Source organism: Scyliorhinus torazame, chromosome 4 (genome assembly GCF_047496885.1).
Source record: "Scyliorhinus torazame isolate Kashiwa2021f chromosome 4, sScyTor2.1, whole genome shotgun sequence".
Taxonomy (NCBI): domain Eukaryota; kingdom Metazoa; phylum Chordata; class Chondrichthyes; order Carcharhiniformes; family Scyliorhinidae; genus Scyliorhinus; species Scyliorhinus torazame.
In genome coordinates, this window is record NC_092710.1 from 87,502,916 (window position 1) to 87,525,900 (window position 22,985).

The 22,985-nt window shown below is 48.9% G+C and overlaps 1 protein-coding gene across 1 annotated transcript in view; it reads right to left on the minus strand.

Moving 5' to 3' along the window:
• asrgl1 (asparaginase and isoaspartyl peptidase 1) overlaps positions 1–22,985 on the minus strand; it is a 540,016-nt gene that overhangs the window by 32,294 nt on the left and 484,737 nt on the right. The window contains exons 5-6 of the mRNA XM_072498343.1: positions 18,804–18,922; positions 17,341–17,451 (exon numbers count right to left, since the gene is read on the minus strand). Of these exons, the coding sequence (XP_072354444.1) occupies positions 17,341–17,451; positions 18,804–18,922 (230 nt within the window). The remainder of the gene's footprint in view (positions 1–17,340; positions 17,452–18,803; positions 18,923–22,985) is intronic.

The following is a 22,985-nucleotide window of genomic DNA, read 5'->3' on the forward strand; positions in this document are numbered from 1 at the left end:
ATTTAGAGATGTGGATCAGAAATTGGCTAGCTGAAAGAAGACAGAGGGTGGTGGTTGATGGGAAATGTTCAGAATGGAGTATAGTCACAAGTGGAGTACCACAAGGATCTGTTCTGGGGCCGTTGCTGTTTGTCATTTTTATCAATGACCTAGAGGAAGGCGCAGAAGGGTGGGGGAGTAAATTTGCAGACGATACTAAAGTCGGTGGTGTTGTTGATAGTGTGGAAAGATGTAGCAGGTTACAGAGGGATATAGATAAGCTGCAGAGCTGGGCTGAGAGGTGGCAAATGGAGTTTAATGTAGAGAAGTGTGAGGTGATTCACTTTGGAAGGAATAACAGGAATGTGGAATATTTGGCTAATGGTAAAGTTCTTGAAAGTGTGGATGAGCAGAGGGATCTAGGTGTCCATGTACATAGATCCCTGAAAGTTGCCACCCAGGTTGATAGGGTTGTGAAGAAGGCCTATGGAGTGTTGGCCTTTATTGGTAGAGGGATTGAGTTCCGGAGTCAGGAGGTCATGTTGCAGCTGTACAGAACTCTGGTACGGCCGCATTTGAAGTATTGCGTACAGTTCTGGTCACCGTATTATAGGAAGGACGTGGAGGCTTTGGAGCGGGTGCAGAGGAGATTTACCAGGATGTTGCCTGGTATGGAGGGAAAATCTTATGAGGAAAGGCTGATGGACTTGAGGTTGTTTTCGTTGGAGAGAAGAAGGTTAAGAGGAGACTTAATAGAGGCATACAAAATGATCAGGGGGTTGGATAGGGTGGACAGTGAGAGCCTTCTCCCGCGGATGGAAATGGCTGGCACGAGGGGACATAGCTTTAAACTGAGGGGTAATAGATATAGGACAGAGGTAGGTTCTTTACGCAAAGAGTAGTGAGGCCGTGGAATGCCCTACCTGCAACAGTAGTGAACTCGCCAACATTGAGGGCATTTAAAAGTTTATTGGATAAACATATGGATGATAATGGTATAGTGTAGGTTAGATGGCTTTTGTTTCGGTGCAACATCGTGGGCCGAAGGGCCTGTACTGCGCTGTATCGTTCTATGTTCTATGTTCTAAAAGCTGGGATCCCCAATTGAAATTGAGGAAATAATGGAGGGGCTGGGGCCGGGGCCGGGGCCAGACGGCTACCCGGTGGCATTCTACAAGAAGTTTTCGGAGGTATTGGGCCCACAGCTGCTGAGGTCATTTAATAAGGCAAGGGAGAGGGGTTCCCCCAACAATGTCACAGGCCTCGATTTCACTGATTCTGAAACGGGAGAAGGACCCTGAGCAATGCGGGTCATACAGGCCAATTTCTCTACTGAATATGGTAAAGGTCACAAGGATAGAGGACTGTGTCCCGGAGTGATAGGGGAAGACCTGACAGGATTTGCAAAGGGCAGGCAACTTACGGCCAATGTTAGGAGGCACTTAAGTGTCCTCATGATGACCTAAAGGGGGGGGGGGGGGAGATGGAGGTGGTGGTTGCGATGGATGCGGAGAAGACTTTTGATCGGGTGGCGTGGAATTACTTGTGGAAGGTGTTAGGAAGGTTCGGGTTTGGTCAGGGCTTCATTGACTGGGTGCAGTTACAGTATCAGGCACCAGTAGTAAGTGTATGAACGAATCGGTTGATGTCGGGCTATTTTAAACTGCACCGAGGGACAAGGCAAGGGTGTCCCCTCTCCCCGCTGTTGTTTGATCTGGCCATAGAGCCACTGGCCATGGCGTTAAGTGCTTCTAGGAACTGGAAAGGACTGGTTCGGGGAGGGGATGGAACATCCGGTCTCGCTTTACGCGGATGACCTGCTCCAGTACATTTCGGACCCGTTAGGGGGATGGGGGAAATTATACGGATTTTAGGGGAATTTGGCAGGTTCTCGGGGTATAAATTGAACATGGGGAAATGCGAGATGTTTGCGATCCAGGTGAGAGGGCAGGAGTGGAGACTGGGAGAGCTGCCGCTTAGAATGGTAGGGAAGAGCTTTCAATATCTGGGAATCCATGTGGCCCGGGAATGGGAGGTAATGCACAAGTTAAACGTGTCCCGACTAATAGAACAAATGAAGGACTTTTATGGACATGCTCCCGCTATCACTGGCGGGGAGGGTATTGACCGTGAAAATGACGGTCCTCCCCAGATTCCTGTTTGTCTTTCAGTGCCTCCCCATCTTCATCCCAACAGCCTTTTTCAAACGGCTGTGTAAGGTGATTTCGGGTTTTGTGTAGGCGGGTAAAACCGCGTGAGTGAAAAAAGTGTTGCTGGAGCGTAGTCGGGGGGGGGTGGGGTGGGAGGGTTAGCACTGCCAAACTTTTGTAACTACTACTGGGCAGCAAATAGAACATAGAACATAGAAAATACAGCACAGAACAGGCCCTTCGGCCCACGATGTTGTGCCGAACCTTTGTCCTAGATTAATCATAGATTATCATGGAATTTACAGTGCAGAAGGAGGCCACCCGGCCCCCCGAGTCCGCACCGGCTCTTGGAAAGAGCACCCCACCCAAACTCAACACCTTCACCCAACACCAAGGGCAATTTGGACATTAAAGGCAATTTATCATTGGCCAATTCACCTAACCCGCACATCTTTGGACTGTGGGAGGAAACCGGAGCACCCGGAGGAAACCCACGCAGACACGGGGAGGACGTGCAGACTCCGCACAGACAATGACCCAAGCCGGAATCGAACCTGGGACCATGGAGCTGTGAAGCAATTGTGCTATCCACAATGCTACCGTGCTGCCCTTAAGAACAAATAAATCTACACTATATCATTTTACCGTCATCCATGTACCTATCCAATAGCTGCTTGAAGGTCCCTAATGTTTCCGATTCAACTACTTCCACAGGCAGTGCATTCCATGCCCCCACTACTTTCTGGGTAAAGAACCTACCTCTGATATCCCTTCTATATCTTCCACCTTTCACCTTAAATTTATGTCCCTTTGTAATGGTGTGTTCCACCCGGGGAAAAAGTCTCTGACTGTCTACTCTATCTATTCCCCTGATCACCTTATAAACCTCTATCAAGTCGCCCCTCATCCTTCTCCGCTCTAATGAGAAAAGGCCTAGCACCCTCAACCTTTCCTCGTAAGACCTACTCTCCATTCCAGGCAACATCCAGGTAAATCTTCTTTGCACCTTTTCCAGAGCTTCCACATTCTTCCTAAAATGAGGCGACCAGAACTGTACACAGTACTCCAAATGTGGCCTTACCAAAGTTTTGTACAGCTGCATCATCACCTCACGGCTCTTAAATTCAATCCCTCTGTTAATGAACGCGAGCACACCATAGGCCTTCTTCACAGCTCTATCCACTTGAGTGGCAACTTTCAAAGATGTATGAACATAGACCCCAAGATCTCTCTGCCCCTCCACATTGCCAAGAACTCGACCGTTAACCCTATATTCCGCATTCATATTTGTCCTTCCAAAATGGACAACCTCACACTTTTCAGGGTTAAACTCCATCTGCCACTTCTCAGCCCAGCTCTGCATCCTATCTATGTCTCTTTGCAGCCGACAACAGCCCTTCTTACTATCCACAACTCCACCAATCTTCGTATCGTCTGCAAATTTACTGACCCACCCTTCAACTCCCTCATCCAAGTCATTAATGAAAATCACAAACAGCAGAGGACCCAGAACTGATCCCTGCGGTACGCCACTGGTAACTGGGATCCAGGCTGAATATTTGCCATCCACCACCACTCTCTGACTTCTATCGGTTAGCCAGTTCGTTATCCAACTGGCCAAATTTCCCACTATCCCATGCCTCCTTACTTTCTGCATAAGCCTACCATGGGGAACTTTATCAAATGCCTTACTAAAATCCATGTACACTACATCCACTGCTTTACCTTCATCCACATGCTCCTCCTCAAAGAATTCAATAAGATTTGTAAGGCAAGACCTACCCCTCACAAATCCGTGCTGACTATCCCTAATCAAGCAGTGTCTTTCCAGATGCTCAGAAATCCTATCCTTCAGTACCCTTTCCATGACTTTGCCTACTACCGAAGTAAGACTAACTGGCCTGTAATTCCCAGGGTTATCCCTAGTCCCTTTTTTGAACAGGGGCACAACATTCGCCACTCTCCAATCCCCTGGTACCACCCCTGTTGACAGTGAGGACGAAAAGATCATTGCCAACGGCTCTGCAATTTCATCTCTTGCTTCCCATAGAATCCTTGGATATATCCCGTCAGGCCCGGGGGACTTGTCTATCCTCAAGTTTTTCAAAATGCCCAACACATCTTCCTTCCTAACAATTATTTCCTCGAGCTTACCAATCTGTTTCACACTGTCCTCTCCAACAATATCGCCCCTCTCATTTGTAAATACAGAAGAAAAATACTCGTTCAAGACCTCTCCTATCTCTTCAGACTCAATACACAATCTCCCGCTACTGTCCTTGATCGGACCTACCCTCGCTCTAGTCATTCTCATATTTCTCACATATGTGTAAAAGGCCTTGGGGTTTTCCTTGATCCTACCCGCCAAAGATTGTTCATGCCCTCTCTTAGCTCTCCTAATCCCTTTCTTCAGTTCCCTCCTGGCTATCTTGTATCCCTCCAATGCCCTGTCTGAACCTTGTTTCCTCAGCCTTACATAAGTCACCTTTTTCCTCTTAACAAGACATTCAACCTCTCTTGTCAACCATGGTTCCCTCACTCGACCATCTCTTCCCTGCCTGACAGGGACATACATATCAAGGACACGTAGCACCTGTTCCTTGAACAAGTTCCACATTTCACTTGTGTCCTTCCCTGCCAGCCTATGTTCCCAACTTATGCACTTCAATTCTTGTCTGACAACATCGTATTTACCCTTCCCCCAATTGTAAACCTTGCCCTGTTGCACGTACCTATCCCTCTCCATTACTAAAGTGAAAGTCACAGAATTGTGGTCACTATCTCCAAAATGCTCCCCCACTAACAAATCTATCACTTGCCCTGGTTCATTACCCAGTACTAAATCCAATATTGCCCCTCCTCTGGTCGGACAATCTACATACTGTGTTAGAAAAGCTTCCTGGACACACTGCACAAACACCACCCCATCCAAACTATTTGATCTAAAGAGTTTCCACTCAATATTTGGGAAGTTAAAGTCGCCCATGACTACTACCCTATGACTTCTGCACCTTTCCAAAATCTGTTTCCCAATCTGTTCCTCCACATCTCTGTTACTATTGGGGGGCCTATAGAAAACTCCTAACAAGGTGACTGCTCCTTTCCTATTTCTGACTTCAACCCATACCTCAATAGGGTGATACTCCTCGAACTGCCTTTCTGCAGCTGTTCTACTATCTCTAATTAATAATGTCACCCCCCCACCTCTTTTACCACCCTCCCTAATCTTATTGAAACATCATTAACCAGGGACCTCCAACAACCATTTCTGTCCCTCTTCTATCCAAGTTTCCGTGATGGCCACCACATCGTAGTCCCAAGTACCGATCCATGCCTTGAGTTCACCCACCTTATTCCTGATGCTTCTTGCGTTAAAGTATACACACTTCAACCCATCTCCGTGCCTGCAAACACTCTCCTTTGTCAGTGTTCCCTTCCCCACTGCCTCATTACATGCTTTGGCGTCCTGAATATCGGCTACCTTAGTTGCTGGACTACAAATCCGGTTCCCATTCCCCTGCCAAATCAGTTTAAACCCTCCCGAAGAGTACTAGCAAACCTCCCTCCCAGGATATTGGTGCCCCTCTGGTTCAGATGCAACCCGTCCTGCTTGTACAGGTCCCACCTTCCCCAGAATGCGCTCCAATTATCCAAATACCTGAAGCCCTCCCTCCTACACCATTCCTGCAGCCACGTGTTCAACTGCACTCTCTCCCTATTCCTAGCCTCGCTATCACGTGGCACCGGCAACAAACCAGAGATGACAACTCTGTCTGTCCTGGCTTTCAACTTCCAGCCTAACTCCCTAAACTTGTTTATTACCTCCACACCCCTTTTCCTACCTATGTCGTTGGTACCAATGTGCACCACGACTTCTGGCTGCTCACCCTCCCCCTTAAGGATCCTGAAGACACGATCCGAGACATCCCTGGCCCTGGCACCCGGGAGGCAACATACCTTCCGGGAGTCTCGCTCGCGACCACAGAATCTCCTATCTATTCCCCTAACCATTGAATCTCCTACAACTATTGCTTTTCTATTCTCCCCCCTTCCAGTCTGAGCCCCAGAGCCAGACTCCGTGCCAGAGACCTGACCGCTAGGGCCTTCCCCCGGTAGGTCATCCCCCCCAACAGCATCCAAAACGGTATACTTGTTTTGAAGGGGAACGGCCACGAGGGATCCCTGCACTGTCTGCCTGTTTGTTTTTTTCCCCCTGACTGTAACCCAGCTATTCTTGTCCTGTACCTTGGGTGTGGTTACCTCCCTGTAACTCTTCTCAATCACCCCCTCTGCCTCCCGGATGATCCGAAGTTCATCCAGCTTCAGCTCCAGTTCCCTAACACGGTCTTTGAGGAGCTGAAGTTGGGTGCACTTCCCGCAGGTATAGTCAGTGGGGACACCGGTGGTATCCCTCACCACCCACATCCTACAGGAGGAGCATGTAACTGGCCTAGCCTCCATCCCCTCTTACCTTAAAGAATATAGCTGCTGTGTGGACTAACTAGATCTCCGCCCTCCGACCCTGCTCCCAGTCAGCTACACTTTCTGTAAACTCCTGGATCTCTTCGCACTCTTTGCGGAAATGTCGGAAACAAAATGAAAGGAGCGCCTTACTCCCTCCTCACCTAACTCCCTCGGTCACCAAACTCTCACTATAGCACTCGAATGCACCAAATTCAGCACTCCCTCAGTCACCAAACTCTCACTATAGCACTCGAATGAACCAAATTCAGCACTCGGTGCAAACAAAGTCCGCACTGTAGGGGATCACTTTTATACTGTGAATCTAGCCTCTGAAAAACTGGCCTAATCCAATTAACTAATTAACAAGCTCCAGCTGCAAGTGCCTAGAAGTAGAAGCCTGTTTCAAGCTGATTGAAAATTCACCTTCTTCTAAACCAAACAGCAACTTTTAAGTTAATTAACTAAATAAAAGAAAGACTAAACTTTAGATAAAAATGAAGCCTTATACTCCCTCGGTCACCAAACTCTCACTATCGCACTCAAAAAGCACCAAATTCAGCACTCAGTGCAAACAAACAGTGCAAATATAGCCATGATTAGGAAGTGGGTAGTGGGTGTGGGGTGGGGGTGGGCTTGTGAGTGAGTAGAGGCGACATCATGCAAGGACACAAGTCTGGGAGCACTGATAACGGCACCTCTCCCGTTATCACCGGCTCGGTACTCCATAAGCCCCATGGTAGTGCCGGCTCTGAGAGTCTGGGGGCAGTGGAGGAAATATAGGAGAGCAGAGGGAGCATCGGTCTGGGCCCCGATCTACAACAACCATCGGTTTGTATCGGGTAGACTGGATGGTGGGTTCCGGAGATGGCAGAGAGCAGGAAATGGGAGGATGGGAAGTCTATAGACGGGAGCTTCCCCAGCTTGAAGACTTTGGAGGAGACATTTGAATTGGCAGCAGGGAATGGGTTTAGATATCTGCAGGTACGAGATTTTTTGGGAAGGCAGGTTCCGATATTCCCGCTCCTGCCACCACAGGGGATACAGGACATGGTAGTTTCCAGAACATGGGTAGGAGAGGGGAAGGTATCAGATATCTACCAAGAACTTATGGAGTCGGAGGAGACTCCGAAAGAGGAACTAAAGGGCAAGTGGGAAGACGAGCTGGGGGAGAGAAAGAGGCGGGTCTGTGGGTGGATGCTTTAAGTAGGGTTAACACATCCTCATCATGTGCTAGGTTTAGCCTGATACAATTCAAGGTAGTCCACCGGGCACACACGACGTTGGCCTGGATAAGCAAGTTTTTTGGGGTAGAGGACAGGTTTGCGAGGTGCACGGGAGGTCCAGCAAATAATGCCCACATGTTTTGGGCATGCCCGAAGCTTAGAGGGTTTTGGCAGGGCTTTGCTAAGGCTATGTCCATGGTACTAAAAACACGGGTGGTGCCGAGTCCAGCAGTGGCGATCTTTGGAGCGTGGGAAGAGCCAGGAGTCCAGGGGGCGAGAGAGGCCGACGTCCTGGCTTTTGCATCCCTGGTAGCCCGGAGGCTGATACTGTTAATGTGGAGGGATTCGAAGCCCCCAAAAGTAGAGACCTGGGTTAGCAACATGGCTGGGTTTCTCAGACTTGAGAAAATAAAGTTCGCCCTGAGAGGATCAATGTTCGGGTTCGTCCGGAGGTGGCAGCCATTCGTCGACTTACTCGGAGAAATTTAAAATGTCAGCAGAAGCAGAAATCTTGGGTGGGGGGGCTAGGCTACTGTCTTACTGTTAGGGGTGCGAAGAACGGGATAGGGATGGAATTGTTTTATGTACCATGTTTATGTTGCTGTTATCGTTATTATAAAAACTACAAATACCCTAAAAAAATGTTTTTTTTTTTTTTTAAATGTATTACCTTTTCATCCTCCTTTGCTGGATTCTGAATTTTTCCCAGTCTTTGGGGCAATCACTGACTTTTGCCTTCTTATATGCTTTTTCTTTCAACTTAATACTCTCCTCAACTTCCTTGGTGAACCTTGGTTCACCCCCCTCTTAGAATCTTTCCTGCTTACTGAGATATATCTTTGCTGAAAGTCTCAAATGTCTGCCACTGCTTGTTTACTGTCTTTCCTGCTAATCTATTCACCCTGTCCACTTCAGCTAACTCTATCCTCAAATTAAACACAGTTGTTTCCGACCCATGTTTCTCATTTTCAAACAATATTAAATTCTACCATCTTATGATCACTACTTCTCAGGGATCTTTTACTTGGAGGTCATTTATTAAACCTGCCCCACTACCCATTACCAGATCTACGATAGCTTGTTCCATGGTTGAGCTACATATTGCTCAAGGAAACAATCCCTAATGCACTCAGTGAATTCATTGTCGTGGCTACCCTTTCCAACTTAAAAAAAAATGTTTTAATAGTGTTTTTCATATTTAAACAGAGCAAAGATGTCTATGTTCACACATAGACAGAGAAAATATATACATTAGTTGTCTTCCGTTATGTACATCGCTTGTCTTTTATTATTTACATCAGTTATAATTTCTTGTTTTTCAGTAGGCGCTTAGTTTTGGTTAGACCCCCTGCTTCCCTCTTTTCCTGATCCCCTCCCCTTCTAGTCATCTGTCATGTCCTCTCCCCTCGTCGGATCTTTTAACCGGTCCCTGTTGGAGTGGGGTGACGCCGTGTGTCGTGTTATGTGTTGGGCATTGTTGGGCTCCATGCCTATTTATTTCCATCCCCTTTCTTTTCTGTTTGTGTTTGTAGTTTTACTGTGGCATTCCCCCTCCATCCCTCTGGCTTATTAGCTATTTCCTACAAACAGGTCTTGGAACAATTGGGTGAATAGTTTTGTTGAAGCCCTCGTCTCACTCTTGTATGCTGAATTTAATTTTTTCCATCTGGAGAAATTCCGACACGTCGGACAGCCAGTCTGCAACTTTAGGTGGTGCTGTTGATTGACAGCCGAGCAGGATTCTCTGGCAGGCGATTAGGGAGGCGAAGGCATCGGCCCTCCTCCCCATGAACAGATCTGGCTGTTCTGATACCCTGAAGACTGTCACTCTAGGGCATGGCTCCACCGTCATCCCCACCACCTTGGACACTGCCTCGAAGGTCCAGAACTGACAGGTCTGGGGCACGACCAGAACATGTGCGCGTGGTTGGCCGGGGTTCCTTGTACCATTCATATTTGTCCTCCACCTCCGGGAAGAACCTTCTCATGCGGGTTCTGTTTAAGTGGGCTCTGTGTACCACTTTCAGCTGCATTAGACTTAGTCTTGGGCATGTGGAGCCGGAGTTGACCCTGTGCAGTGCTTCACTCCAGAGTTCCCACCCTATTTCAAACCCCAGGTCGTCCTCCCACCTTTCCGTTGTCTCGTCCAGTTGTGTGTTTGCCTTCCCAGTAATCACCCATACAGGTCGCCACAGTTTCTCCTCCCTAAGATGTCCGCGTCCAGTAGGTCCTCAAACAGCAATTGTTGCGGCGTTCGGAACCTGGGCAGCACGTTCATCTTGATTGCCTGCACTCTCCCTATCAGGGAGAGTGGGAGTGTGTCCCACCTCTGCAGCTCTTTTTTAAACTTCCTCCACCAGACTGGTCAGGTTCCGCTAATGTATCCCTGTCCAGTCAGGAGTCATTTGGATCCCCAGTTTCCAAATCCCAGAATTTGTGCTGAGCCTGTTTAACCGGTAGTCCCTCAAGCTCTGCCCTCCTCCTTGTGGATTCACAGGGAAGATTTCACTTTTGATCTGGTTGGGTTAGTAGCCGGAGAAGGTACCAAACTCTTTCAAGAGTGCCATGATTCCCTCCATGCTGCTTTGCGGCTCCAAGATGTAGAGGAGCAGGTCATTCGCATAGAGCGAGACTCTGTGCTGTCTCCTATCTGGATCCCCTTCCAACTCTTTGTCGCCCAGAACGCATTCGCTGGTGGTTCGATTGCTAGGGCAAACAGCAGCAGGGACAGCGGGCATCCCTCCCTGGTGCCTATGTGCAGCTGGAAATACATAGAGCTGGTGGTTTTTGTCTGTACGCTCGCCATGGGAGCGTTGTACAGGAGCTTCACCCAGGCAGTGAATCCCGTTCCGAGTCCAAACCGCTCCAATATCTCGATGTGGTACTTCCATTCGACTCTGTCGAAGGCCTTTTCTGCGTCCAGGGAGATGATCACCTCTGGTGTTCTCTCCTTGGGTGGGGGCATTATCATGTTCAGCAGGCGTCTGATGTTCGATGTTAGCTGTCTACCTTTAAAAGCCCACTTGGTCCTCTGCTACCACCTCCGGTATGCAGTCCTCTATCTCTTGGCTAGGATCTTGGCCAAAGACCCAACAGAATATGGGTCCTACAGACCCATTTCACTTCTACGTTTAGCAGCGAAATGGGTCTGTAGGACCCATATTCTGTTGGGTCTGTCTCTTTCTTGGGAATCAGCAGGGTTGACCTTGTGCTAGTGTTGATGGCCCTCATCAGCAGGTCTGTGAACATCTCCTGCATGTGCGGGTCCAGTGCTGTTGCAAATCATTTGTAGAGGTCCACCAGCAATCCTTCTGATCCCGGCGCCTTCTCAGTCTGCAAGGAGCTGATGCTCTCAATAACTTCTCCCAGTTCTAGTGATGCTTCCAGCCAGTTTCCTATTCACCCCTACAACTGTATGTCCAGTCCATCGAGGAACCGTTTGATCCCCAAGTCCTCTGTGGTGGGCTCGGAGGTGTACAGCCCCCAGTAGGAGGCCTCGATTGCTTTGTTGACCTTTTCCAGCTCTGCTACTCGTTTGGCTCTGTTGTCTCCAACCTGTGCCATTTCCTCTCGTGGCTGCCTGCTTTCTCAGCTGGTGAACCAGCAGGCGGCTTGCCTTGTCACCATGTTCATATAGGGTCCCCTTGGCCTGGTGGAGTTGGTGCACTGCTTTCCTCATGGAGAGAAGGTCAAAGTCCATTTGTAGCTTTTTTCTCTCTGCCAGGTGCTCTATAGTCAGGGCCTCAAGAGTATTGCCGGTCTACCTCCAAGATGGAGTTGACTAGCTATTGCCTCATCTCTTCCTCAGCTCTTTGTGCTTTTTACACAACAATTTCGTCCTGATCACAGCACTCAGCCCCTCTCAGAGACCTGATTCTGGTTATTAGTAATGTACTCGTCTGTGGTCTGATATTTTCTCGCAGAAAGCCTCATCGGCCAGGAGGGCCATATCCAACAGGCACGGCCTGTCTCCAACTTCACGTCCACATAATTTGTAGCATGGTAGCATTATGGATAGCACAATTGCTTCACAGCTCCAGGGTCCCAGGTTCGATTCCGGCTTCGGTCACTGTCTGTACATCCTCCCAGTGTGTGCGTGGGTTTCCTCCCACAGTCCAAAGATGTGCAGGTTAGGTGGATTGGCCATGATAAATTGCCCTTAGTGTTGGGTGGGGTTACTGGGTTATGGGGATAGGGTGGAGGTGTTGACCTTGGGTAGGGTGCTCTTTCCAAGAGCCGGTGCAGACACGATGGGCCGAATGGCCTCGTTCTGCACTGTAAATTCTATGATAATCTATGATTACAATCACGGAGTATTCTGCTCTTACTATCCCTGGAAACACAGATTTCTCCACTACAAAGAAGTTGATCCGTGTGCATACATTGTGTTCTTGGGAGAAGAACTCCTTCTCCCCTGAGTGAGTTCTCTTGCCATTTTAGACAACTTCCCCATTTTGGGGTTCGACCGTGAGTCCTGTACACAGTTAAATACACCCCGCATGATTTGTTGGTGCGCATCGACATCGGGGATTTCCACCATGGTCTTTTTTATACACCCCATGTCATCCCAGTTGGGAGCCTACACGTTCATCAGGACCACCGGTGCCCCGTCCAAGACATCGCTGACCATGATGTACCGTCCCACTGGGTCTGTAACTGTCTTCATCGCGGTAAACACCGTCCACTTATTTAGTAATTTGGCTACCTCCCTGGCCCTTTCCCGTAGCAGGAATGGTAGGTCTGTCCCACCCAGCCCTTCCTTACCCGCAGTCAGTCCTTCTCCCTCAGATGTGTCTCTTCGAGGAAGACTATGTTGGCATTCATACTTTTTGGGCGGCTGAAGACTCTGGATCTTTTTACTGAGCCATAAGTCCCATGACTTTCCAGGTGACTATTCTGATGGGGGGGGCGGGGGGGTATTTGCCTCCCAGTGAGATCAACCATACTTACCTAGTAGATGCGCCCCTGCACTCCGGGGTTTCCTTTTGTTAGGGGGCCACCCAAAATGGCCACGGTCGTCGTTCACCCCATGAGGCCGGGCCCCTGAGCTCGGGGTTTCCCTTTGTCCAGGGCCCACCCAATATGGCCATCGACTGTGTGTACGCCATGTGGGTAAGCCCTTGCGCTTCAGGGTTTCCCTTTGTTCAGAGACTCTCCAAAGTTGTTGCTGTAGTTGCTTGCGGTGCCATTGTGTTCCAAGTCGCCACATGTGGCCTGTTGTAGCCAGCCTAATGTCCTTACTACCTTTGTTCATGTTTTCCCTATAGTTCTTTCCCCCATCCTATTTCCCCCCCCCCCCCCCTTCCTGTTGCTGTCCCCCCCCCCGCCCGTGTTCCCTGCTCCTAGTTTCTTCCCCTAGGTGTCCCCCCATTGCCAGGCGTTCTCTCCCTTGCAGGAAACGTACCACGGTCCCCCTCTCACTCATGCTTCCTGGTGCTAGCTTTCCCATGAGTGTGATGGTCGCCCTCCAGTGGTCGGCTTCTTATCTACCATTCGCCTGCTATCTGTTTCCCCTCCTGCCATTCTCCTCACCATTTCCTGCTCTCTGGTGCCCTCGCCTCTTCCTTCCTATGCTGTAGCTCCCGTCCTCAAAGTGAGACAATGCAGTCCCGCGCAAAGTGTCTTTCGGATTGGTTGTGTAAATGAATAAAGTCTCTTCAGGTGATGTGTTCACTGCTGTTTCCCAGCCCATTCTCCCGGACAAATTGGTCTGTGTCCTCAGGGGCCGTGAAGAAGGGCTCCCTGTCCTGGAATGTGACCCAGAGTTTGGCCGCATACAGTATCTCAAATTGTACCATGTTTTTGTACAGGGGCTGCCTTTGCCCTGTTGAACTCGGCCCAGCGCTTGGCCAGGTCAGCCCCAGTGTTCTGGTAGATCCTGATCCAGTGACCTTCCCAGTTACAGTTCCTGGTCGGTCTTGCCCAGCACAGGATTCTTTCCTTGTCTTGGTGCCGGTGCATTTTGGCAATTATCGCCTTTAGTGGCTCTCCAGCATTTGTTCTTGGATGGAGCGACTGGTGGGCTCTGTCAATTTCTGGCGGGCTGGGAAAGCTATCCCTTCCCACCAGATCACTCAGTATCTGGGCTACATAGTCCTTTGGGTCACTGCCTTCGATTCCTTCCGGCTGGTCCGTTATTCTTAAATTCTGGTGCCGTATCTGGTTCTCCTGATTCTCTATCTTCCCTTTTAGACTCCCCTGCTACACGATCAATCTCGCTATTTGCTCCTCCAGAGTGGCAATCCAGTCGCTCTGGTCTGTTGAGGCTTTTTCTAATTTGTTTATGGTGTCTCCCAGGGCTTTCAATCGCCTCTCTGCCTTGTCCTGCGCCACTTGCATGCTCACCAGAGCCTCCGCAACCATTACCTTGACCTTAGCCTGGATATCAGTCTTTGTCTCCTCTCTATGTATTTGAGTGAACAGGAACATCCTCCATCCACCGTTCTTGCGTGGCCAGCGCTTCGTCGCTTCATGCACCCGCCGGCTCAGCCATTTGCTTCTCCTGGCTTTTCCCATTTCTTGTCTCTTTGTGGCCTCTGGACTTGGTGTTCAGCATCTTCATTCTTATTGTTGTTCGTTAGGGTGCAGGAATATTTTTCCCCATGTTTTAGCAGCTATTTCGAGTAAAAGAGCCTATTTTCGGGTTCATAAGAGAGCCACCCGATGTCGACTACTCAGCACATCACCGTCACCGGAGGTCTTACCCCTTTCCAACTTGATGAATCAATCGACATGAAGATTAAAATCACCCATAATTATTGCTCTATTCTTTTTACATGCTCCTATTATTTGTTGATTTATACCCTTTGGTACAGTGGGGATACTGTTTTGGGGACTACTCCTGCCAATGTCTTCTTTCCCTTGCTGTTGTTTACCTACACCCAAATGGACTCCACATCATCAGAGTCTGGATCATTTCTCACCACTGTCCTCATTTTATCTCTTCTTAACAGTGCTACCCCACCATCTTTTCCTGCCCACCTGTCCTTCCGAAAGGTCAAATATGCCCGAATATTAAGTGCCCAGTTTTGATCCGTGTTTCCATAATAACTGAGATTAAATGCATTTAATTTGATCTGCGCCGTCAGTTAGTCCACCTTATTCGAATGTCTTGTGCATTCAGATAGAAAGCCTTTAGGCTAGCACTTTTTCTATTCTTAATCATTCTAACTTTTCTTTGTACTGCAGCCCTATTTGCCTCTCACCCTTGATTACCCTACCTACCTTTTTTGCATTTTAATCTTCTTTCTTGTATCACTGCCCTTGTTTCTCTTTCCCTTGTCACCCTGCTTACATTCCCCTGCCATTCCAGTTTAAACCCTCCACAACCACATTAGCAAACATTCACCCTTGGACATCAGTCCTGGTCCTGCCCAGGTATAACCCACCCCATTTGTACTGGTCCCACCTCCCCCAGAACCAGTCCTAAGGTCCCAGGAATCTGAAACCCTCCCCCTTGCACCATCTTTCCAGCCACGTACCCGTCCAATATATCTTGCCACGAAGCCGATGCAAACAACAGATAATATTTGAGAAAGCAAATCCAGGGTTTTGTAGAAGTTACTTGGGTGGTTCAAACAGATGAAGATTTCTAAAAAGCATCTATTAAGTGCCTCATGAGGTGCTCTGTGCAAATGTTATGCTTCATGGGATAAAGAGCGAGATGGCTACATGGATCACAAATTGGAGAAACGGCCTTCAACAAAGAGTAATTTTAAAGATAATAGCTTTGCAATGGGTCTGGTGATTAGTGGAGTTTACTCGTGCTTATTTCTATTCACCATCTGATATGGACGACAGCTCAGTGAGCACTGTAATTTAATCTGTGGATGGCTTTGAATTACATGGTCAACATAGGAGCTTAAACAAGGAAAGTACATTGCAACTGGATTTGCATAAGGGAGGGCAGCACGGTGGCGCAGTGGTCAGCACGGCTGCCTCACGGCACCGAGGTCCCAGGTTCGATCCTGGCTCTGGGTCACTGTCCGTGTGGAGTTTGCACATTCTCCCCGTGTTTGCGTGGGTTTCGCCCCCACAACCCAAAGATGCGCAGAGTAGGTGGATTGGCCACACTAAATTGCCCCTTAATTGGAAAAAATGAATTGGGTATTCCAAATTTAAAAAAAGATATACAAGCAGGGTCTTTTAATGGAGAGGTACATATGCAGTTATGCACTTGAGACTGCACCACAGTTAATCAGCATAGCCTCTACTTCCTGCTAAAAAAATACAAATGCAAAGCTTGCATGTAAAAGTCCACGGTGCAGGGGATGAGGGTTTTAAGTTGCAGGGGAGGAAGATTTGAGCAAGTTCATTTGCTACTCCAGTAACTTTTTAACTCAGGGTCGCGAACCGTGGGTGGGTCGCGGGCGGGTATCGGTAGGTTAGCACTGTTGTCTCATAGCAGCAGGAACCTGGGTTCAATTCCGGCCTCAAGTGACTGTCTATGTGGAGTTTGCACTTTCTCCCAGTGTCTGTGTGGGTTTCCTCCCACAGTCTAAAGATGTGCAGGTTTGGTGGATTGGCCATGCTAAATTGCCCCTTAGTGTCCAAAAAGATTAGGTGGGGTTACTGGGTTACGGAGAAAGGGTCAGGGCGTGGGGCTGGGTAGGGTACTCTTTCCAAGAGTTGGTGCAGACTCAATGGACCAAATGGCCTCCTTTAGCACTGTAGAGATTCTATGATTCTACGAGGGTCACGGGGCCATGTGTCGCGGCATTCTCAATCGCACGAGGAAGTGCTCAACAGCGCAACCGGGGCTTTTAAAAATGCTGGCCATGGCCGGCTAATAATCGCTGGAGTCTTCCTGCCTGGCACGGTGACATAGAGAAGATCACTCGCCTCGAACGCGGAGGTCACGTGCTCCGAGTGCATGAGAGCGATTCCTCCATTTTGCAGCTGCCAGCATAGCTGGCGTGAGCTCCAGGGCCTCTGGTGAACAACCCATGAAAATGCTGATGACAGGACCAAAGCAGCATAAAGATGATTACTTAAGGAGTGGGTTATTAATTGTGCAAATGCAAATCAGGATGCAAAGTTCATGTGTGTTATATGCAGGGAAGCACTGGCAAATGCAAGTTTAAAATCCTCAAAACTTCAAAGACATTTTAAGACGAGTTCGAAGACATACCTCTTTATTTTTATCAATGGATTTAGTGAGACCGTAAATCATCAGCTGAAGTCATTAGCAGAAATGTAACGTAGAATAACAAAGCAAGTGAGATCATGAGGACCAAGCAGGCTCACCTGTCACATTAGAGGTAAGTGAAAATGGTGGGTTGCGAAGGTCGGGCGGCGTGGGTTGTGAAGGTCAGCCAGGTGGCAAAAATGAATCCGGAGCAAAAAAGTTTAAAAAACACTGCACTAGTTAATGTGAGATGGTCACCAAAAAGCACCACCCTGTTGGCATCATATCCTCGAGGATTTTCAGGATCATAACCTTACGCCAAGCTGTGATTTCCCAATTTGTACATCGTGCTGACTCACCACATAACATTCAATAGAGAGTTGCTAAATTAGACTACCTCGTTCCATGTTAAATGTAATCAATCTAGCCAGGGTAATCTTCATAATTGCCTCCCCTGTTCCTGTAGTAGATACGGCACCGCTCAGGTTATCGGCATAGCCACCACTTCCTGTTCAAAAAGAAAGACACAAATGTAAAGCTAGACACTGTCTCAAACACAGCACTGGATCAGAATCAGCCTGTGGAGCTGGGGTAGAGGATTGCATCTGCCTGTTGAGCAGACACATATATAACACACACTGACAGCTTCTGCAAAGTTTCTCCGGCGCATGGAATCACAAAGCAGTAGGATGCAAATATTCCCCCAAAATTTCTCAGCTCAATCTGCCAGAAATGACATTCGCTCAGACTCAGATTCAGATTCCCAGCTCAGAGCGAACCTCTGCACACAGCCAGCGTCCAAATCAATCCAAGGATAGAGGGAGAGAAAATGAATCAGAATAATGCTATAATTATCCAGGTTTATCAGCATGCGTCGAGAGAGAAAAACAGGGTCATTGATTCTGTTTCGACATATGCTGCCAGACCTGAATAGTTGCAGCAGTTTAACTTTAATTTCATATTTTCAATATCAGCAGTATTTCTTGATACTCGTAGAGAAGGGAGTCTATTAAAAGTGGCAGCTACTGTGGTATCTGACCACACCTTGAACACTGTAGGGGGATTCTTGCTGCACTTCGAAAATAAATGTCTAAAATATTAAGCAGCACTGGTAAAATAAACCCAGATTGATGGCTGCATCAGCCAAGTGTAAATCGGAATCAGTAAACTGTACAATTCGAACATCACACACAGACGGACAAAATGCACAGACAGGGCTGAATGCAGAGGAGTGGGAAATGATACATATTGATGGGAAGAGCGAGGAGGGGCAGCACAAAATGAGTGACATAATTTGAAAGAGTGTACAGAAAGATGTGGATTATGTAAATAAATCGTTGAAAGTGAAACAAGCTGTAAAGATTAAAAGAACACGAGATGTATAAATGAAGGTAAAGTACAAGAAAAATCAAGATATCCTCCAAATCTTCATAAATCATTCGATAGCAGCCAAATGGAACCTGTGCTTGATTGTGTTGAATCATAAATTACGACAGTGTCAAGTTCTAGCGAAGATATTTAACAAAATGGTACTGAGGATACAGGCTACAGTTATGTGGAGGGACCGGAGGAGCTGGAATTGTTCTTCTTACAGCAGAGTCGGTTGGGGGAAGATTTGAGAGAGGTGTTCAAAAACATTTCTAATAACGAATAAGATAATTGGTGGAAACATATTACCCCTCTTGCCTTATTTCACCTTCCACCATGCACCCCAACCCCACCTTCCCCCGCCCAATTGATAAATGGAGGGAGGCATGTGATCGCTGTTTTCTCCCCTTGGGAATTGTGAATACATACAGACAGAACTTGAAAGAAGATAATTTAGGAATACCATGCAGGAAACAAGAGGAAATACTGTACCAATGCAAGGAGTATCACCAATTCGACCCATCAACGTGTTGCTTAGTCCTCCAGTAGAGGTGGCACAGGCCACATTCCCAGCAGTGTCTAATGCGACAGCACCAATTGTCTCATGCTCACTGTGTTAGCGAAAGAATCAAAGGCAAAGTTTATGAGATTTATAATATCTTAAACTAAGTGTTAATGCAACATCCTTCAGTATTACATTGTCATTTTAAGTGGGTTGATTCCAGAGGCGGGGTTTGTCGTACGAGGAGAGATTGACAAGTTTAGGCCTTTACTCTCTACAGTTTAGAAGAATGGCTAGCACTGTGGCTTCACAGTGTCAAGGTCCCAGGTTCTATTCCCTGCTGGGTCACTGTTTGTGCGGAGTCTGCACGTTCTCTCCGTGTGTGCGTGGGTTTCCTCCGGGTGCTCCAGTTTCTTCCCACAGTCCAAAGACGTGCAGGTTAGGTGGATTGGCCATGCTAAATTGTCCTGAGTGTCCAAAAGATTAGGAGGGGTTATTGGGTTACGGGAATAGGGTGGAAGTGAGGGCTTAAGTGGGTCGGTGCAGACTCGATGGGCCGAATGGCCTCCTTCTGCACTGTATGTTCTATGTTCTATGTAATGAGGGGAGACAAAAGATATGGATAAAGTAGACTTGGACCGTCAAGACTGAGAGGTCAGTCTTAAGATAAGAGGTAGCAAAAAGAGTTGAGGAGAAATGACCTCTCCCAAAGGGTTGTAAATCGACAGAATCCGCTACCCCAGAGAGCAGTGGATGCTGGGACAGCGAGTAAATGTAAGGATTAGCCAGATTTTTAATTGGGAATGGGTTGAAGGGTTATGGAGAATAGGCAGAACGGTGGAGTTAAGGCGAGGTTGAGATCAACGATGATTGAATGGCGGAGCAGACTCAATGGGCCAAATAGCCTTATTTTGCTCCCATATCTTATGAATCTATGAAACGGCTTCCGGGTGCGGTGATGACCAGCTAAGTTGCATGTTTCGGCAGCTCCCGTTGGAACGGACTTTTGGGCTCTTGATAAGAGCCCTAACGGCAATTTTAAATGGCCAAAAATCACTGTGCGGTGAAATAGAAGGGAATCCCCCCGGATACTGATGGAAAAAGGAGAGGATAGCGGCAGGATTGCAGTGGATCCTTCGGAGCAGCGGCAAGGAAGGGAAGCTCGAAGCAAGATGGCGTCGGAAGGTGGCCGTTCGATATGGGGCCCGGAGCAACAAGAGTTCCTGCGGCGCTGTGTGGAAGAGCTGAAGAAGGAGGCGTTGGCCCCGATGCTACAGGCGATTGAAGGGCTAAAGGAGGCGCAGAGGACCCAGGAGCTGGAGCTTCGGGTTGTGAAGGCAAAGGCTGCTGAAAATGAAGATGAAATTCAGGGCCTGGTGGTGAAGGCAGAAACGCATGAGGCGCAGCACAAGGTGTGTGGAGAGGTTGGAAGCCCTGGAGAATAATTCGAGGAGGATGAATCTAAGAGTCTTAGGTCTTCCCGAGAGCGCAGAGGGGGCGGACGTCGGGGCATATGTGAGCACGATGCTTCACTTGCTAATGGGATCGGAGGCCCCGACGGGCCCTTTGGAGGTGGAGGGAGCTTATCGAGTTATGGCGCGAAGACCAAGGGCAGGAGAAATACCTCGAGCCATAGTGGTGAGGTTTAACCGCTATAATGACAGAGAGATGGTCCTAAGATGGGCGAAGAAAACTCGTAGCTGCAGGTGGGAGAACGCGGTGATCTACGTATACCAGGATTGGAGTGCGGAGGTGGCGAGAAGGAGGGCAAGTTTCAATCGGGCTAAGGCGGTGCTTCACAAAAAGGTGAAATTTGGAATGCTGCAACCGGCGAGACTGTGGGTCACATACCAAGGGAAGCACCACTACTTTGAGACGGCAGAAGAGGCGTGGACAGTCATAGTGGACGAGGAGCTGGAATAGTCTGGCGAGAGAAAGAGCTTCTGGGACAAAGTGGTGGGGTGACTATGTGGGACGAGGAAGGGGGAGGGGGATGATTTTTCAATTGTTAACTCTTTAATCCTGTAAATTTTCTCTCTTCCCCTCGTTTGGGGGTGGGGGGGGGGAGAGTATGAGGAACTGTGGGCGCCGGTGGGTAGGAATGTGGGGCTGAGTAGGAAACACGGGCCTCGTTCCCGTGCTATGGTAATTAAGGCGGGAACAGGGACGCAGGAAGGTGGGGGCCTCGCACAGTGAGAGGCCGAGGGCAAACTGGGAAGCCGAGGTCAGCCAGAGTTCGCTGACTTCTGGGAGCAACATGGGGGGTGTAATTACGCTAGAGGGGGATCTAGCGGAGGGTGGGGGGTGGGGGGGGAGCTAACTGGGTTGCTGCTGCTAAGGGGAAGGGGGAGCTGTTATGGGGCGGGGTGGTCGAGGCGGGAGGGCACCGTCGGTGGGATATACGGGCACGTGGGAACCGGGTGAGGAGCTGGGGTAAAAAAGGGGATGGCTAGTCGACAAGGTGGGGGGGGGTAAAGAGCCCCCCCAACCCGGTTGATCACGTGGAACGTGAGAGGGCTGAATGGGCCGATTAAAAGGGTACTTGCACACCTAAAGAAATTAAAGGCAAATGTGGTTATGTTGCAGGAGACGCACCTGAAATTGACAGATCAGGTCAGACTACGTAAAGGATGGGTGGGACAGGTGTTTCATTCGGGTTTGGATGCGAAGAATAGGGGGGTGGCTATTTTAGTGGGGAAACAGGTACTGTTTGAGGCAAAGACCATAGTGGCGGACAGTGGGGGTAGATACGTGATGGTGAGTGGCAGACTGCAAGGGAAGGCGGTGGTTCTGGTGAACGTGTACGCCCCGAACTGGGATGATGCAAACTTCATGAGGCGTATGTTGGGGCGTATCCCGGACCTGGAGGCGGGAAAGTTGGTAATGGGGGGCGATTTCAATACAGTGATTGATCCAGGGCTGGACCGGTCGAGGTCCAGGACCGGGAGGAGGCCGGCAGCGGCCAAGGTGCTTAAGGACTTCATGGAGCAGATGGGAGGAGTGGACCCTTGGAGATTTATCAGACCTAGGAGTAAGGAGTTCTCATTCTTCTCCCATGTTCACAAGGTATATTCACGGATAGAATTTATTGACCTGGGAAGGGCACTGATTCCGAAGGTGACAGGGACTGAGTACACGGCCATAGCCATCTCGGACCACGCTCCACACTGGGTAGATCTGGAGGTAGGAGAGGAAAAGGAACAGCACCCACTCTGGAGAATGGATATGGGCCTGTTGGCAGATGAGGGGATATGTCTAAGGGTGAGGGGGTGTATCGAAAGGTACTTGGAGTTTAATGACAATGGAGAGGTTCAGGTGGGAGTGGTCTGGGAGGCGTTGAAGGCGGTGGTCAGAGGGGAACTGATATCCATAAGGGCACATAAAGGGAAGCAAGAGAGTAAAGAAAGGGAGCGATTGCTGAGAGAACTTCGGAGGGTGGACAGGCAATATGCAGAGGCACCGGAGGAGGGACTGTACAGGGAAAGACAAAGGTTACATGTGGAATTTGACCTGCTGACCACGGGTAAGGCAGAGGCACAGTGGAGGAGGGCACAGGGAGTGCAGTATGAGTATGGAGAGAAGGTGAGTCGGTTGCTGGCCCAACAATTGAGGAAGAGGGGAGCGGCGAGGGAGATAGGTGGGGTGAGGGATGAGGAGAGAGAGACGGAACGGGGAGCGGAGAGAGTGAATGGGGTGTTTAAGACATTCTATGAGAGGTTGTATAAGGCTCAGCCCCCGGAAGGGAAGGAGGGAATGATGCATTTCCTGGATCAGCTGGAATTCCCGAAGGTGGAGGAGCAGGAGAGGGCGGGACTGGGAGCACAGATTGATGTGGAGGAGGTGGTAAAGGGGATTGGGAGCATGCAGGCGGGGAAGGCCCCGGGACCGGATGGGTTCCCGGTGGAATTTTATAGGAAATATATAGATCTACTGGCCCCGCTTTTGATGAGAACCTTTAATGAGGCCAGGGAAAGGGGGAAGTTGCCCCCGACTATGTCGGAGGCGACAATATCGTTACTTTTGAAGAAGGATAAAGACCCGCTACAGTGTGGGTCCTACAGGCCCATTTCCCTTTTGAATGTAGATGCTAAGCACCTGGCCAAGGTAATGGCGACGAGGATAGAGGATTGTGTCCCGGGGGTGGTCCATGAGGATCATAGAACATAGAACAA